General features: G+C 41.7%; 1 protein-coding gene across 3 annotated transcripts in view; it reads left to right on the forward strand.

The window, feature by feature from the left end:
* The first annotated feature begins 171 nt into the window (after positions 1 to 171).
* Positions 172 to 18,604, forward strand: part of GABPB2 (GA binding protein transcription factor subunit beta 2) — a 36,528-nt gene continuing 18,095 nt past the window's right edge. For 2 of the 3 annotated variants that reach the window (XM_039246268.1, XM_039246266.1), the window contains exons 1-5: positions 172 to 560; positions 6,424 to 6,563; positions 8,643 to 8,810; positions 9,351 to 9,545; positions 13,245 to 13,383. In XM_039246268.1, coding sequence (XP_039102199.1) covers positions 6,456 to 6,563; positions 8,643 to 8,810; positions 9,351 to 9,545; positions 13,245 to 13,383 — 610 coding nt within the window. In that variant the 5' untranslated portion in view covers positions 172 to 560; positions 6,424 to 6,455. The remainder of the gene's footprint in view (positions 561 to 6,423; positions 6,564 to 8,642; positions 8,811 to 9,350; positions 9,546 to 13,244; positions 13,384 to 18,604) is intronic. The other variant, XM_039246267.1, reaches the window with a different exon arrangement.

Raw genomic sequence — 18,604 nt, forward strand, 5'->3', positions numbered from 1 at the left:
GAGACAGAGGAACATGGTTTTCCCGTCAGTGCTAAGGCTAGCCCGCAGACAAGTTACCAACGGGGCACTGAGCGCCGCCGATACACATAGCTCCTCGGCCCGCCGCCGGGCCCTTGGCGCCAAAACAAACACGCGGGTCCATCCCCTACCGGAACTACACGACACGTAAGACACGTAATCAACAATCCTGCCCCTCGCCAAATAGTCCCCGCTAGGTCGTCTCGGATACACACTTTTCCACGCCAAAAGGCCTTCGCTGGAAAGCAAATGCGCGTCGGCGGTGCGCCGCTCTTCTGTTCTAACGGGAATGTGGGTTTTCTGATCGTTTTCTCCTCACGGATCCCTCCGCCAGGAATTGCATTCGCTGAGGCTTCACTTCCGGGTCCGCCATCTTGTTGCCTCCATTTCTCCACGAGGGGGGGTTAAAGGCCCCCCAAATATGCATATATGAAAAGGCCAAAAAGTAACCGTCAGTGACAGGGAGGCTTAACTAGAGAAGGAAACGGGACCAAACTGGCGGGCTCGGTGGAAGCGCGGCCGGCAGCGTCCCGGACGAGGAGGTGAGGGGGACGAAGATGTGTGGACTCTGGAGGGCTGGAAGGGAGACTGCCGTGGGAAGTTGCTCGGCGTCCCAGCCCAGCCCCGAACTTCTGGGCGCGGACAGAGCGGCGCCCCTTCGCCGGAGCGGGGGAAGCTCAGGGAGGGGGACGAAGAGGAAGGGGATGCGGCCGGGAGGAAGGGGAGGGGACTGGGAGGAGGTGATGAAGGGGGGGTGTGTAAGACCTGGGGCTGGGGAGCCGGACCCAGGGAAGCTGGGGCCGCAGAGGTGACCGCCAGGGGGCAGCGCGGAGCTCGGGCCGGCGGGCTGCCCCCGCCCCGGAGCCGAGACCCTGGCTTACTACCCCCATTGACTCTTCTTCCATAAAGACAGCGTTGCTGCCTGGGACTGGAGGAGCGGTGATGGAGGGGAAGACGGGGACTCTTAATTGTCTGACTTCAGCAGTAGCTTAAAGATTTTGCGTGAACGCGCCAATCTGAGCCCCGCCCTCATTCGTGGCCCAGTTGTTTGTACAGCTGGCTGCCCGGTGGAGACGTGTGCAATCGAAGAAGAAAAAAAGGGTCGTCCTACTGTTCAATTCCATTTCTCCTTCTCGTTGGCTTTCTCCTGGTCTCACAGGTTTCCTTGAGCCAGCAGAGATGATCCCATTCCTCTCCCTCTTAAACATCTATGGGAAAGGACATCCGATGGCTTACCTCCAACAATTTAACAACATTCTTGGCCGTCTGGGGCCATAGTTTCCTGGTGCTGTTTGACCCACCTAGTTAAGTAGAGATGTTATTAAGCATCTATTTTGATACACTCTTTGATAACAGAGAACTACCCCACCCAAACTGTTTTGTGTGTGTGTGTGTGTATGTGTATTTATTTATTTTGAGAGAGAGAGAGAGAGTGCAAGCAAGGAAGGGGCAGAGAGAGAAGGGGAGAGAGAATCCCACGCAGGCCCCCTGCTGTCAGCTGCAGAGCCGGCCTTGGGGCTCTAGCTCATGAATGGTGAGATCATGGCCTGTGTGGAAACTAAGAGTCAGATGCTTAACAGACTGAGCCACCCAACATCCACCCCCCGCCCCCGCATTCTTATGTCAACATATGTAATTATTCTATGATAATAGAGTGCTTTGTTGTTGTCAAGAGCCCAAGCACTTCATCAATTATTAAAACACACATATCTAGGGGCACCTGGGTGGCCCAGTTGGTTAAGCATCTGACTTTGGCTCAGGTCATGATCTCACCATTTGTGAGTTCAAGCCCCACATCGGCTCTATGCTGAAAGCTCAGAGCCTGGACCTCCTTCAGAGTCTGTCTCCCTCTCTCTCTGTTCCTCCCTTGCTCACACTCTGTCTCTCTCTCAAAAATAATAAAGATTAAAAAAATTGTTTTAAACACACTGATTTGGAGTTTTTGTATGTTTATTTGGGAGAGGGGGTGGGTACTTTATTCATCTCCAAAAGCCTAAGAGACAAGTTAGATTTTTATTTTGTTCTTCACCTCTGATATAGGAAAAGTAGAGGTACATCCAGGAAGGGAGAATGTTTTCCCTGTTATTTTAATAATCAGGGAGCTTGAAAGTGCCTAGATTGTCCTCGCGACTTTGGCTACATCTCGTATCTGGTGGGTATTGTCAGCGTTTACATAGGATATGGGAGAATGGCATACAAAATGCTGCTGTTTTATTATAAAAACATTTTTTTTTTAATGTTTACATTTGAGAGAGAGATGGAGAGGGGCCGAGAGAGAAGGAGACACAGAATCCGAAGTAAGCTCCAGGCTTCCGAGCTGTCAGCACAGAGCCTGACGCGGGGCTCTCATGAACAATGAGATCATGACCTGAACCGAAGTTAGACGCTTAACCAACTGAACCACCCAGGTGCCCCGATTATTGTTTTTTAAAGTTTTATTTATTTAAGTAATTGCTACTCCCCTTGTGGGGCTGGAACTCATGATCATGAGATCAAGAGTTATATGCTCCTCTGACAACCAGCCACATGCCCCAAAATACTGTTGTAAAAATACATTTTGTTTTAACTTTAGATAGATGCTTCAGGTTAACTCAAAAGAGTGGAGGATAGGGGAGAAAAGAACCTTGAAGAGCCCATTTCTAGGAGATTTTTTTTTTAATCAGGTGATGAATTAACTCCCTACTTACATTCTAATTCCAAAGTTTAACTATATCTTTGTATAGTAAGAAATAAGGCTTTTCATGGCCTGTTTAAAGAATAGGATGACAGGGGTTCCTGCATGGCTCAGTCAGTTAAGCATCAAACTCTTCATTTTGGCTCAAGTCATGGTCTCATGACTTGTGAGTTTGAGCCCCATTCGACCCCCACTTGGGACTCAGCCCTGATAGTGCAGAGCCTCCTTGAAGTTCTCTCTCTCTCTCAAAATAAATAAAGAAACAACAAAAAAAGAATGGGATGACAAATCTGAGTCAGTTGCCATTTAGTGGTACTGATACATGGGCTCACAAATGTGATTAAAGAAAAGCGATACAATCCATGTGTATATGAAGGCAGACTGTGGTGAAAAAAAATTGACTTCAGAAATACTTGGGGCGCCTGGGTGGCTTAGTCGGTTAAGCGTCCGACTTTCGCTTAGGTCATGATCTCGCGGTTTGTGGGTTCGAGCCCCGCGTCGGGCTCTGTGCTGACTGCCAGCTCAGAGCCTGGAGCCTATTTCAGAATCTGTGACTCCCTCTCTCTCTGACCCTCCCCTGCTCACGCTGTCTCTCTCTCTCTTCTAGGAAAAAAAAAAAAGATACTTTGGAAGAGTTCAGGTGCTGAAGACGACAGTTTCAGTGGGATAAACTCAGCTTATTTAAATAAAGGATCTTGTTTTTTAAAAGAGTCAGCTTCCCTGGAATGTAAAGCAAACCAGATTTCTCTTTAGGCAAATATCTCAACCTTCAACAGTATTTTTTTGTGGTATAGAACAGATGAAATTTCACTATTATGATACTTCTGGGATGATTCCTGAGTTCAAGCTCACATCAAGTTACATGCTGACTGTGTGGAGCCTACTTGGGATTCTCTCTCTCCCTGTCCCCCCAAACTTGCGTTCTCTCTCTCTCTCTCTCTCTCAAAATAAATTAATAAACTTAAAAGAAGAAAAAAAAGGATACTTCTGCTTTTTGCCAGCATTCATTTCCCTTTATGACCAGTTATGGAAGTGTTTAAGACTTGGTGATACACCATGTGTATCTATATGTATCTATATATACATCCACCATATATTATATATACCATGTGTATATAGATGTATATATACATACGTGTTATGTATATATATCATATATATGTGTGTAGTGTAATTTGAGAAAATGTGAGGGAGTCATTATGACTGATGAACCACCTAAAAAATATTCTTAAGTATTACTAATAAGGTAATTAAACTGAAAGGCAATTTTTTTTAAGTTTTTTTTTTTTTTTTTTTTAATTTCTAGGAGAGAGAGAGAGACAACGTGAGCAGGGGAGGGTCAGAGAGAGAGGGAGTCACAGACTGAAACAGGCTCCAGGCTCTGAGCTGGCAGTCAGCACAGAGCCCGACGCGGGGCTTGAACCCACAAACCGCGAGATCATGACCTAAGCGAAAGTCGGACGCTTAACCGACTAAGCCACCCGGGCGCCCCTGAAAGGCAATTTTGATGTTTTATTTTTTTTTTTGTTTTTTTTTTTTTACAAATAGTTTATTGTCACATTGGTTTCCACAATTTTGATATTTTAAAAGGAAGGTAATTATGGAGAAATACAAAGTGTTGTTTTTCTATAATAAGGTTTTATCATTTTTTTTCTGTTGCATTTTCTTAAGTTGTAAAAACTGACATTTAGGTTACAGAAGTTCACACTATTAAAGGCCATCCTCTCCTTGTGAACATACTCATTTAAAGGGTCTGGACCACAGCCTGGGCTATACTCATTCTGTGCAAACTCCCAGGTGGCCTCCTGGACATCCGTGTTTGAGGATAGTGCTCTATGATATAGACTGGAAGATCAAATCACATCGTGGCTGAATGACTTGCCTAAGCCAGTGACTCTCAGATTTTCTGGTTTCAGGACTCATTTATAGTCTTAAAAATTATTGAGGACACTCCTGTGTTATATCTATTGGTATTATTTTTGAAATTAATTTGTGTTTATTTATTTGAAAATATGACGGGTACTTGTTTGAAATTATATTTCCTGATGCATTTTATTCTTTTATTTTTTTGTGAGACAGTGCATGTATGCATGCGTGTTGGGGAGGGGCAGAGGGAGAGGGGGAGAGAAACCCTTAAGCAGCCTCCATGCCCAGTGTGGAGCCTGATCTTGATCTCAGGACAGTCAGATCATGACCTGAGCTGAAATCAAGAGTCAGATGCTTAACTGACTGAGCCACTCAGGTGCTCCTGGAAATTAATTTTAAAATGTTCATTAATTAAAATACAATAGTAAATCCTATACGTGTTAAGGTAAATAACACATTTTTTTATAAAAAAAAATGTCTTCCAAGTGAAATAATGAGAAGAATGGCATTGTTTTATGTTTTTGCAAATCTCTCTAACCTCTGGCTTAATAGAAAACAGCTGCATTAGGGGCATCAGGGTGGTACTGTTGGTTGAGCGTCCGACTTTGTCTTAGGTCATGATCTCACTGTTGGTGGGTTCAAGCCTGCCTTACAGCACAGAGCCTGGAGCCTGCTTCCAATTCGGTGTCTCCCTCTGTCTTCTCCTCCCTCACTTGCACTATCTGTCTCTCAAAAGTGAATAAACACTTAAAAAAAAGAAAAGAAAAGAAAACAGCTGCATATCTATTGCATTTAATCTGTTGCAATAGGTTCTTGGAAAAAGGAGTATTTTAATAGCTATTTCAGGTAATTGTGGGTGTTCTTCTTTGGTGCTACACAAAAACTGGACAAAGTGACAACTTCTTAAAAGTTAGTTGCAATGAGAAATCTGAAACTATATCAATGAAATTATTATACTCTATTACCTTAAAATCAATTGTTCTTTCACTTTAAATTATTGTTTTTACCTGTACATGATTTTATAACATGCATCGGTTATTTGAAAAATATTATTTCTGCAAATTATGTAGATCATCCAAACGTTGATGCATTTTATTTTACAGTATTAAAAAATCACATTCGTATCATCGCTAATTTCATCAGAAAAGTTTATAGTAAGCTGTTAACTCATGGTGGTGGATTTGTTTCCCAAAATTCTAATTTTGCTCGAAAGCTCTAATTATACTTAATAATTGGCAGTGAACATTTCTCCTTGAAATGGCAGGCTTACTTTGTTCATATTTGGAAAGGTTTCTGCCGTATAACTGAGTCTCAATATCCTTGGTTTGTCTGTTCATCATTCTTTGGTGTGACATGACATTTTTTAAAGTTTATTTATTTTGAGAGAGAGTGTGTATGTTCACTTGAACGGGGCAGAGGCAGAGAGAGAGGGAAAGAAAGAATCCCAAGCAGGCTCTGCACTGTCAGCACAGAGCCCAACATGGGGCTCGATCTCAAAAATCGTGAGATCATGACCTGAGCCAGGATCAAGAGTCAGATGCTTACCCAGCTGAGCCACCGAGGTGCCCCTGACATATGTTTCTCCCCACAGTTGTTTCAAAGGGATGAAATACTGTTTTATTGATTTCTTAAGCTAGAGAGGTGGTGATGTGTTGCACGGATTTCCAAAGTATTTTTCTGACTATTGAACATTAGGGAACTGTTGTTTAGGGCCTACACTTTTCCAAATATCTGATTGTGTTAGATGAGGTGGGAGGGAAGTGCCATACTGCATAGTCAGCTTGAGAACTGTCTTACATATATTTAAGTACAAGAGGTCTTCTAAAAACATCTTATAGGCAGCTTTCCTTGTGTTTGAGTTATAGCTTCCTGAAAACTTCTGTTCCTATGCATAAAGATGTCTTTGGTGGACTTGGGGAAGAGGTTACTAGAAGCAGCAAGAAAAGGCCAAGATGATGAAGTGAGAACTTTGATGGCAAATGGCGCCCCATTCACCACAGACTGGGTAAGCTCTTTTAATTATTCCTGATGTGTGAGGTTGCCAGTTTCTTTCTTTTTTCTCCATCCTCCCAACATTTTATTTTTAAAAAATTTTTTTAAAGTTTATTTATTTATTTTGAGAGAGAGATTGAGCATGCAAGCAGGGGAGGGGCAGAGAAAGAGAGGGGAAGAGAATCCCAAGCAGGCTTCACTCTGTCAGTGCAGAGCCCCATGCAGGCCTTGAACCCATGAACTGTGAGATCCTGACCTGAGCCAAAATCAAGAGTTGGACGCTTAACCGACCGAGCCATCCAGGTGCCAAAGATTTTATTTTTAAGTAATCTCTATGCCCAACGTAGAGCTCAAACTCATAACCCCAAGATCAAAAATTGCACCCTCTACGGACTGAGCTAGCCAGGCACCCCCGCCCCAACCTTTTTCTTAAAGGCTGAACATAACTGTGTTGATTTTTCTTCTTTCTCTTTCTGCCTTATTCTCCCTACAAGTGTTTTGTTTTCTTTGTTTTATCTAAGTATGTAGTTTTCTTTTAGTTTTCCAAATTGAAAGAGTCTCCTGTGGATGTATATAGGTGGTCACTGTAAGGTATTATATATTTGTGCTTTTCCATAATGCTTTTTAGAGTATTTTCTGAAGGTTTAATTCTCCCTGGAGTGTACTTAGGTTATAGGCTCCTGTAATTAGCTAGAAATTAAACAAAATCAGCATAATAAGAGTGCATTTCTAAACTAATAAACTACTTGGTTTTTTTCCTCTAAAGTATCCTGGTTAGTAAGGAAGAGTCTAGGTGTTTTGTTTCCTTTTTACCACTTAAAATACATTAAGAGGAAGGTGCTGATTTCATGAGCCTAAGCAGCCGCTTGAAGAGCAGTTTCAGAAGATCCAGGTCCAGGTTATAATGTGGGCTTGCTAAACAATCATGGATTTTGTAAGCAGTATCTAATTTAATGTAAAAAAAATTTTAATGTTTTTTATTTATTTCTAAGAGACAGAGAGACAGCGTGAGCAGGGGAGGGTCAGAGAGAGAGGGAGACACAGAATCTGAAGCAGGCTCCAGGCTCTGAGCTAGCTGTCAGTGCAGAGCCCGACGTGGGGCTTGAACCCACCATCTGAGCCGAAGTCGGACACCCAACTGACTAGGCCACCCAGGCGCCCCAATTTTTTAAAAATTTTAATGTAATCTCTGCACATAACATGGGGCTCAAACTCACAACCCCGAGATCAAGAGTCACGTGGTCTACCAGCTGAGCCAGCCAGGCGCCCCAGCATTGCCTAATTTGAACAATTTGATGGGCCAACATCCTCTATCCTGGGGTGATTAATTCATAGCTTTAGAGGTCAGCAGGTTCTTAGCACCTCACAAAAAGGAAGAAAAGGAAACCTATGAGATTAGCATTTCTATAAATAAGAGCTGAAAAGAGCAATGTGAATTAAATCCAGTCAGGCAGAGAAGCCGAATATATAAGAGAAACAAAGAATAAAGAACTTAAAGAACCTAACACAAAGAAAGGAATAGATTTCTGGCCAAAGTGGCCAAAGATAGAGAAGTCGTGAAAGGTTTACTTTGAGATGAGATGGACTGCTTATTGCTGTTGACATGCCATGGCTAAAATCGTATTGCCTCTTCATCTCATCAATCTTTTTGCTTTGTTGTTACTGTGGTAACAGGCTTCTATTCCAACCACTTAAAAGTTTACCCCAAATTTCTCAGTAACTTTCTAGTCTCTGCCCTTTTCCTAAGAATTATTTTGAACTTGCCTATCCCTTACCTTTACCCCAATGCAGAATGTTCCTGTTTATCCATTTTTTTACCTTCTTCTAAGCCTTGCTTAGCATCATGTCCTTTAGAGAGTCTTGTCTGACAAATCCACCCGACTTAAATCTATTAGCACTTATTTAATTGGTGGTATATTTACTTGCCTGTTAGTAGATTAAGTTCTTAATTAATATTCTTTACTCCTCTTGCCCAACCAGACTCTGTCTCCAAGCACAGGAACCATAGACTGTACCTCTTGTTCATTTGTGTCTCTCAGTGACTTAGGACTCTGCACACAGTTGATATTCAATGAGTATTATTTTCCCACAGCTTGGAACATCACCCCTCCACCTTGCAGCCCAGTATGGTCATTATTCCACAGCAGAAGTGCTCCTTCGAGCAGGCGTTAGCAGGGATGCCCGGACCAAAGTGGACAGGACCCCCCTGCACATGGCTGCAGCTGACGGACACGCACACATCGTGGAGCTGCTTGTTAGGGTAATAGTGGTGGATCTGTACTGTGAGAAAGACATCCACCTCCCTGTCTTCTTAACTTACACGGGCGCTAGGAAACTAGGCTGGGGAAGATTAAGTTTAGGACAGTTCATAGCAGAGACTTGTACCTCTTTCAAGAGTCATCATGGCTTTGAGGACTTGGTTTTCTAATCTTTTACAGGCTAAGCAGACTTTACTGATTTTTCTTCATTCCCTTCTGCAGGTGTTCTCTGTACTTAGGCCTGTTTTTCTAGGTGCTCAGCTCTCTGTTAATAAATGCGACAAAAATCTGTTCTTTTCTCCTTCTTTTCCCATGTGTTATAATTTCCCAGTTGTCCTTAGAAAACCTACTCATTGAAGACATTATGTCTGCCATCATTCAGGAGAATTTGAAGAATGTTTCTCCCTTTGATATGTCTTAAACGTGATCGAAATTTGAATATGTGTAATCTCCATGGAAATCCTCTTTATTTGGGTGTTGGGATCTTGCACCTGTGCTACTATAACCAGTGTCTGTTCGAAAAAATTACTATCGTGTGACAGAATGGTGCAGATGTGAATGCCAAGGACATGCTGAAGATGACGGCTTTACATTGGGCCACAGAGCACCACCATCGGGACGTTGTGGAGCTGCTTATCAAGTATGGAGCTGATGTGCATGCTTTCAGCAAGTTTGATAAATCTGCCTTTGACATAGCGCTGGAGAAAAAGAATGCTGAGATTCTGGTCATCCTTCAGGTCTGGTTCTTTTTATGCCCTTAGAGTATAGTTTAACTGAAGTTAAGGATTTTTGTAGGAGCTAAATCAAAATTGAATTTTCTTATATTTTCTATATCTTATCAAGGTAGTACTTCTAATATGGCTCAACCTTATGACTCATTGTCATTAGTATTTTTTTTAACGTTTATTTATTTAAAATTTTTTTTAATGTTTATTTATTTTTAAGAGAGAGAGACAGAGCATGAGCAGGGGAGGGGCAGAGAGAGGGGGAGACACAGAATCGGAAGCAGGCTCCAGGCTCTGAGCTCTCGGTATAGAGCCCAACATGGGGCTCAAACTCACGAACTGTAAGATCATTACCTTAGCTAAAGTCAGACACTTAACCGACTAAGCCACCTAGGCACCCCAGTATTTTTTTTTAATGTTTATTTATTTTTGAGAGAGAGAGAACATGAGGTGGGAAGGTGCAGAGAGTGGGGGAAGACACAGAATCTGAAGCAGGATCTAGGCTCTCAGCTGTCAGCACAGAGCCCAACATGGGGCTCAATTCAAAAAATGTGAAATTAGGACCTAAGCCGAAGTTGGACTCTTAACCGACTGAGCCACCCAGGCACCCCAAAAGTCTATGATTTAGGGGCACCTGAGTAGCTCAGTTCTTTGAGCATCAGACTTTATTTTTTAAATCTATTAATTTATTTTGAGAGACAGAGAAAGCATGAGCAGGGGAGGGTCAGAGAGAGAATGACAGAGAGAGAATTCCAAGCAGGCTGCACACCATCAGTGCAGAGCCCAGTGTGGGACTCAAATTCACAAACCCTGAGATCATGACCTGAGCTGAAGTCAGACACTTAACCAGCTGAGCCCCCCAGGTGCCCTGCATTGGTATCTTAAAAAAAGCAGCATTCTTGATAGCCCTAAATCAGTCACGGTGATTGAAAGGCAGTGTTGTGGCTAGTACAAAAACAAGGTTTCTTTGGTTTTAGAGTGTTTTTTCTCCATGAAAATTTCCCTTTCTAATTGAGCTTGACTTGGGACAATACTAAAAGCCTCTTTTAGTATATTGTTTTCTGAATATATATCAGGCAGTATGAGGCAGTACATAGCTCTAATGCATATTGCTTCCTAAGAAAGCCATCTCAGAATTAAAAAGTAGCTGTGAGGATTTTACCCTTGAATTTCTTAATCTGGCACTTGTATATCAGGGAATAACAGGATGAAGGAACAAAGGTTAATAAGACATGCCTGCCCTTGGAGTGTTTATGGTGTGATGAAGATAAGGACAGGAATCAAGCATTATTTATTTATTTATTTATTTATTTTATTTTATTTATTTCTAGGAGAGAGAGAGAGAGAGACAGCGTGAGCAGGGGAAGGTCAGAGAGAGAGGGAGTCACAGACTGAAACAGGCTCCAGGCTCTGAGCTGGCAGTCAGCACAGAGCCCGACGCGGGGCCCGAACCCACGAACCCCGAGATCATGACCTAAGTGAAAGTCGGACGCTTAACTGACTAAGCCACCCAGGCGCCCCAGGAATCAAGCATTATAATATTACATTGATAAATCCATATTTATCGAGCATTGCAGGACCACAGAAGAGGGAGTATGAATGATGCTTAATGCAAAGATTAAAGTGTATATAGAGGGGCGCCTGGCTGATTCAGTCAGAAGAGCGTGTCGCTCTTGATCTTGGGGTCATGAGTTCAATCTCCACATTGGGTACAGAGATTACTAAAAGAAAAAGAAAGTACGTGTAGAACCTGAACTGAGTTTTGAAGAAGTAGGCAAAGAAGAGAACTATATTCTAGACTAGAAAAAGAGTGTATCAATTACATAGAGGTATGAAAGAGTATGGAATGTTCAAGAAAGTATAAGTTTTGTGACTAAAGATTGAGCAAGGGGAATGGAGTTTAGGAGTTGAGCTGAAGCTTAAGGGTTAGGCTGGGTTTTGTTTTCTTGTTTTGTTTTAATGTTTTATTTATTTCTGAGAGAGAGAGAGAGACAGCATGAGCTGGGGAGGATCAGAGAGAGAGGGAGACACAAAATCTGAAACAGGCTCCAGGCTCTGAGCTGTCTGTCAGCACAGAGCCCGACATGGGGCTTGAACCCACAAACTGTGAGATTGTGACCTGAGCTGAAGTTGGATGCTTAACCGACTGAGCCACCCAGGTGCCCCTGGCTGGGTTTTGAATGTAGGGGTGTTACATACAGTTTACATGCAGAGGAGTTTAGACTAGCTTTTGAATGTAGGAGTGTTGTAAAGTGTTGCAAAGGAGTTTAAACTATTTTGTGGGTAATGGGAATGCAATAGAAGCTTTTAAATAGAAGATTGAGTTGTTTTTTTTTTAAGTGAACTTTACTCCCAACATGGGGCTTGAATTTAGGACTCTGAGATTAAGAGTCACATGCTCTACCAAGTGAGCCAGGCAGGCACCCCCATTTTAAAAAATTTTTTAATTAAAAATTATTTTATCTTATTTTTTGTAACTGAATTTTTTAAAGTTAATTTATTTATTTTGAGAGAAAGAACAGATGAGGGGCAGACAGAGGGAGAGAGAGAATCCCAAGCAGGCTCCACACAGACAGTGCGGAGCCTGATGTGAGGCTTGAATTCACAGTGTGAGATCATGACCTAGGTGGAAATCAAGAGTCAGATACTCAACCAACTGAGCCACCCAGGTGCCCCTGTGAAGTTTTTTTTTGTTTTGTTTTGTTTTGTTTTTTTAAGATGATTGTTTGGAGTGTAGTTCACTGACCTGGGAGAAGCAAAACTTTAATATGACTTTCATTAAGCCAGGCACAGGCCAGTGGGGGCTTGAATTAAGGAAATCATAGTGGAGTGTAGAAGAAGAGGCAGACTCGAGAAGGAATTTGACAGTAACCAGAGAATGGGTAATCTGTTTCAACTGAAGCTCGGAGTCAAAGGGATAATTATATGTAAAAAATAGGTAGCCATTTCTGTCGCGTTTTCAGGGTTTTTTTTTTTCCCTGACAGATGGTTCCCTATAGACTGACTGGTAGTCCTCTTCAGCTTCAGTTTCTTACTTAGAGCTCTTTCCAAACTGGACTTTCGAAGCAATTATCATGTTTGTAGAAAACTGCTTCTGAAAGTTAGAAAATAAAATAAAAGATGAGCACCTTTACACCTAAATGGTACAGATATCCCTGGAAGCAAAGTGCAGCATATGGAACTAGACTTGAAAATCTGGCACTCGTTTATCTGCTTGTTACCAATTCTCTTAGGAATTTCTTCATTGGCCAAGTGGAACAAGTAGTTGGACAAAACTCTGGAGAATATTCTTCTCCGTAGATTCACCGTAGGGATCTGCTGCTAGCGCATTGACTTGTACATAATTCATTGATCAAAGAGTATTAGTGCTGGAAATTACTTTTTAGGCCACTATCCTCATTTTCCAAATAAAAAACAAGATCCAGACGGGTTAAGAGAATTGTTTAGAAGTTTTTACAAAGAATACACTTTTTTGCAAACAATAATGCTTTTTTTTCTTTAAATTAGAAATAAACTTGGGAAAACATCTGAACACCTTTGTTGCCCTGGTCTGGAAAAACAAAACAAGACCGGTGATCGTAATGAGAGCCCCGAGCGAGCTGCCCGGGACGTGGCGTGCCACAGCGAGTTCTGCTCAATAGGCACTGCTCCGTCACTATGTAACCACGGCCAATGGGCTGGGGCTGTGAACTGTTCTGACTTGTTTTGTAGGAAGCGATGCAGAATCAGGTGAATGCTAATCCCGAGAGAGCCCCCTCCGGGACTGTGGCTACCCCGTTCATCTTCACACCCGCAGAGGTCGTCAGCCTTGCCAGCCTTGTTTCTTCAGCCAGCACCAAAACAACCACAGGTAACACCTTGATAACATGGCATTTATTTTAGACTTGAAATGAACAAAACCCCAGTTTTTTCTATGAGATGAATGGATATCCTGTCCTTTGTTAAAATATTTGACAGATAGGTTTAGAATACATTTTTTTATTAAAAATTTTTTTTACATTTATTTATTTTTGAGAGACAGAGGCAGAGCACAAGTAGGGGAGGGGGAGGGAGAGAAGGAGACACAGAATCCGAAGCAGGCTTCAGGCTCTGAGCTGTCAGCACAGAGCCCGACACGGGGCTTAAACCCACAAGCTGTGAGATCGTGACCTGAGCCAAAGTTGAACACTTAACCGACTGAACCACCCAGGCGCCCCGGTTTATAATACATTTTAAAGCTAATGCACTTTTTATTTCCAGGGAAGGGGGAGATTGTACACAGGGATTATACATGAGTGCTTCATGTATTAAAAGTAAAATATTTTACAGATTAATCTGTGAAAGGGTTATATGTGACCACAAAATGAAAATATAAGGGCATTTCAGTATGGTACCACTAAGGAAAACAGTTAAGTATTCATAGTCTAAAATATGACAGATAGGGTCGCCTGGGTGGCTCAGTCAGTAAAGTATCCAACTTCGGCTCAGGTCATGATCTCATGGTTCGTGGGTTTGAGCCCTGCATCGGGCCCTGTGCTGACAGCTCAGAGCCTGGAGCTGCTTCCAGTTCTGTGTCTCCCTCTCTGCCTGTCCCTCCCTTGGTTGTGCTCTGTCTCTCTCTATCAAAAATAAACATTAAAAAAAATTTTTTTTAAATAAGACATTGTGTTCTTAGTTAAGTTTGTATAATATTAAAGGAAGATCGTGAATGAAGTATTATTATTGAAAGGTAATGTGGCAAAAGGAAACAGCATATACACAATATTCATAGAATTTTACATTCAGAACTGCATTCAAATACTGATTTATTAATTGACTACATGCTTGACCTTGTGAAAACTCTTCTCGAAGCCTTCTTTACTTATCTACCAAACTGGGTATAATAATAGGTACTTTATGAGGTGGTTGTGAGACTTTGAGATTATATTTTCCATTTTATAGCAGGACTTGAGTAATAGGTAGTATTAAATGAAAATGTAACTTCTCAATGAAAGTTTATTGTTATGCCCTCAAGGGGGCAGTAGTGATCTTCATTTTGTGAGCCATCGACTATCATTTAAAATCACTGTGCTTTGCTTTCAGCTAGATGATTCAAAAGGTTTAGCTTAAATATACGGATACATGTAATCAGAACATTCACAACTTTTTGGATTTGTTGTGGTTAAGGCCGCAGTGTTTAGAACAAATGCCTTTATAATCTCAAATCTTTTAGAAGCTAGTAATTTGTTCACAAATATGTGAAAGGAACTAGAGTTGGTAATCTAATTATTGAAATTCTTCAGACCCTGATCTTAAATGATAAGCAAAGTTGAAGATATTTAGAATAGAACTCCTTAGGGGCGCCTGGGTGGCTTAGTCGGTTAGGAGTCCGACTTTCGCTTGGGTCATGATCTTGCGGTTCGTGGGTTTGAGCCCCGCGTTGGGCTCTGTGCTGACGGTCAGCTCAGAGCCTGGAGCCTGTTTCAGTCTGTGACTCCCTCTCTCTCTGACCCTCTGACCCTCCCCTGCTCACGCTGTATCTCTCTCTCTCTCTCTCCTAGAAATAAATAAAACATTTAAAAAAAAAAAAAAAAAAAAAGAATAGAACTCCTTAGCCTTGGTTCCCGTGGGCCTATATCGTGTTTGTCAGGTTGCTTTTGGCAAATCTACTGTTTCTTCTGTATGTTGCCGACCACAAATTGAGATTGCTAAACCATCACATAATGGAGCTGTGCTCTCCAGGGATATCTTACGCATGAAGCAGTTCTACCTAGCTCTCTCCTTCGGGGGGGATAATCAGTGCAGATGAAAGAGAGAAGGGTTAGAAGACAAATTCAGGTTGTATTACTCAACGGGTTAAAGGATTTTCTTTTCCTGAATGGTGGGTGGCTTCTTGTTTCCCATCATTCAGTGAAACTTTTTTCATCCAGAAATATATTTTTTTATGTTTATTATTGAGACAGAAACAGAGCATGAGCAGGGGAGGGACAGAGAGAGAGGGAGACACAGAATTGGAAACAGGCTCCAGGCTCTGAGCTGTCAGCACAGAGCCCGACGCGAGGCTCGGACTGATGAACTGATAGATCATAACCTGAGCCAAAGTCAGATGCTCAACCGACTGAGCCACCCAGGCGCCCCAACATCCAGTAATATTTTTAAGAATTAAAGGGAAGGACTAACACACATGCATACACACACACACACACACTTAACTTCAGGGATCCTAGATTATCATTTTGATGGATATTTTTGATAATAAAATTCAGATTATAAAGCTTGCTTTCATTTCTCCATTTGTGACCAAAGATACACTGATTATTAGGGCTACCATCAAACTGCAGTGGTTCAAAAAGGCAGATAGACTAAATTAAACATTAATCAGGGCAAAACAGAGTTATGGAGATGTATTTCCTATTTCTGTAGGATCATAAGATGCACTCCAAAGCCAAATATAAATAACTTTGTATTGGTGCATAAGGAGTACAGTCTTTGGAATCTAATGAATTGCATTCTAATCTGAGCTCTGACATTTACTACCTGTGTGACCTGGGCAAGTTATTTAGTTTTTATGGATCTGGTTTTTACCAGCTCATTGAAATTGCCTAGCTTAGCACAGCACACTCCCCCAAATGAAAAGTTTGTCTAAGCCACATTCTGAACTGGTAACGAGAGTACTCATTGATAATGTCATTTCGTTTGAAAGCAACAGCATCCATGCAGATTTTACATTCTTTGATGTTGGGTCTTATATTGAGGAGAAAGAAGCAATATTGTTTTTTGTTTTTAATTTTTTTTATTTAAAAAAAATTTTTAATGTTTTATTTATTTCTGAGAGAGAGAGAGGCAGCGTGAACAGTGGAGGGTCAGAGAGAGACGGAGACATAGAATCCAAAATAGGCTCCAGGCTCTGAGCTGTCAGCACAGAGCCTGACGCGGGGCTCAAACTCACAAACCGTGAGATGATGACCTGAGCTGATGTTGGACACTTAACCTACTGCGCCACCCAGGTGCCCCACAATGTTGTTTAACAGTAAAGGACCTTGTTTTACTAGAATTCACTGGGATAAGTCTAAAGAGATAACTAGTATCTCTTTTCAGTTTCAACTATACATGTCAGAATACTAAACCCAATTTTTCACAAATGTTCTTTCTTCATTTTGCTGTTGAGTAGAGTTGGGTGAGTTATTAATCAAAGGGAGAATACCCTTAGCCTGGTATCATCATGTACTGAAAAGTATATAATGCTTTCTCAAGAAGCAGTTTTACCCAGCTCTCCTACTTTAGCTGAGTGACCTATGTGAGATTTGGCCTACTTGAACTTTAATTATAACAGCTGTGTGTGTGTATGTGTGTGTATGTGTGTGTGTGTGTTAACTGTCATAAAATGATAACTCTGTTTTTGGATTGCTAGTGACTATTGTCATATATATTCTACCCTCCTCGAGGATAGTATATATATGTATATAGTATTTATATAAACATATATAGTATTTACTATATATATCTATATGTATATATAGAGAGAGATATATATATAGTAAAACCTTGGTTTGGGAGCATAATTAATTCTGGAAACATGCTCATAATCCAAAACATTTGTATATCAAAGAGAATTTCCCCATAAGAAATACTGGAGGAGCATCTGAGTGGCTCAGTTGGTTAAGTGTCTGACTTCAGTTCAGGTCATGACCTCGTGGTTTATGGGTTTGAGCCCCATGTCATGCTCTGTGTTGACAGCTCAGAGCCCAGAGGCTGCTTTGGATGCTGTGTCTCCCTCTCTCTCTGCCTCTCCCCTATTTATGCTCTCTCTCTCTCTCTGTTTCTGTCTCTCAAAAATAAACATAAAAAAATAAAATACTGGAAACTCAGATAATTCATTCTACAACCCCAAAATATTCATATAAAAATGATTATATTACTGTAATACAATTTAATAAAGAAAATACAAAATATAAAGAAAAATAAACACGTTAACCTGTGCTTCCCTTTGAAAATCATCATGGCTGGTGTGAGGGAGACAAGAGAGAAGAGGGTTAATGTGTAGGACGACTTTCATTATCACTAATGGAATCACTGCCTTCCATTGGCTCAATGGGATCTTTTACTGCATGGGGGCCATTGTATACATCTACAGTGTTGACTATAGTACAGTATTCATAAACTCTTGTTACTGTATTTAATGTAACTGGCAATAAGGCAGCAGAGGAAAGGGTCTATGTCTGCAGGCATTCTGACCTAGAATGCAGCAAAGCCTTCCCAAGCTCACTCTTGCAGGGAAGAGCAAAGGACTGTCCACACTAGTGCCAGTTGTGGGCACCTTCCAATGTTCTGAAACATCACTGGTTTCTGCCAAATACCGCCTCTAAGACCAAGCATCTGAGCATGGGAGATAATCACCCACAATCCCGCAGCGAGCGAGCAAGCAACGGAGAGAAAGAGAGAGAGGGAGAGAGGAGACCCATTGGCTCAGTTGTGATCATGTGACATTTGGTGTCACATACTGCTCCTATTGCAAGACATCACTTGTTTACCAAGTGAAAATTTATTAGAAATGTTTGCTGGTCATGGGGCGCCTGGGTGGCTTAGTCGGTTAAGCGTCTGACTTTCACTTAGGTCATGATCTCGCGGTTCGTGGGTTCGATCCCAGCGTCGGGCTCTGTGCTGACTGCCAGCTCAGAGCCTGGAGCCTGTTTCAGAGTCTGTGTCTCCCTCTCTCTCTGACCCTCCCCTGCTCACGCTGTCTCTGTCTCTCTTTCCTAGAAATAAAAAAAAAAAAAAAAAAAAAGAAATGTTTGCTGGTCTTGTGGGACACTCACAGAACAACTTACAATTCTGGTTTTACTATATATATATCTAAAAATCGTTCCTTGTTTCATTTGTGAGGTTTTTTTTTTTTAATGTTTATTTTTGAGACAGAGAGAGAGTGTGAGCGGGGGAGGAACAGAGGGAGGGAGACAGGATCTGAAGCAGGCTGTAGGCTCTGAGCTGTCAGTACAGAGCCTGACACGAGGCTCGAACTCACAGACCATGAGATCATGACCTGAGCCAAAGCCAGATGCTTAAACCATTGAGCCATCCAGGCACCCCCTCATTTGTGAATCACTTTTTTTAGA

Source organism: Hyaena hyaena, unplaced genomic scaffold, assembly GCF_003009895.1.
Source record: "Hyaena hyaena isolate Hyena2069 unplaced genomic scaffold, ASM300989v1 scaffold_284, whole genome shotgun sequence".
Classification (NCBI taxonomy): Eukaryota; Metazoa; Chordata; class Mammalia; order Carnivora; family Hyaenidae; genus Hyaena; species Hyaena hyaena.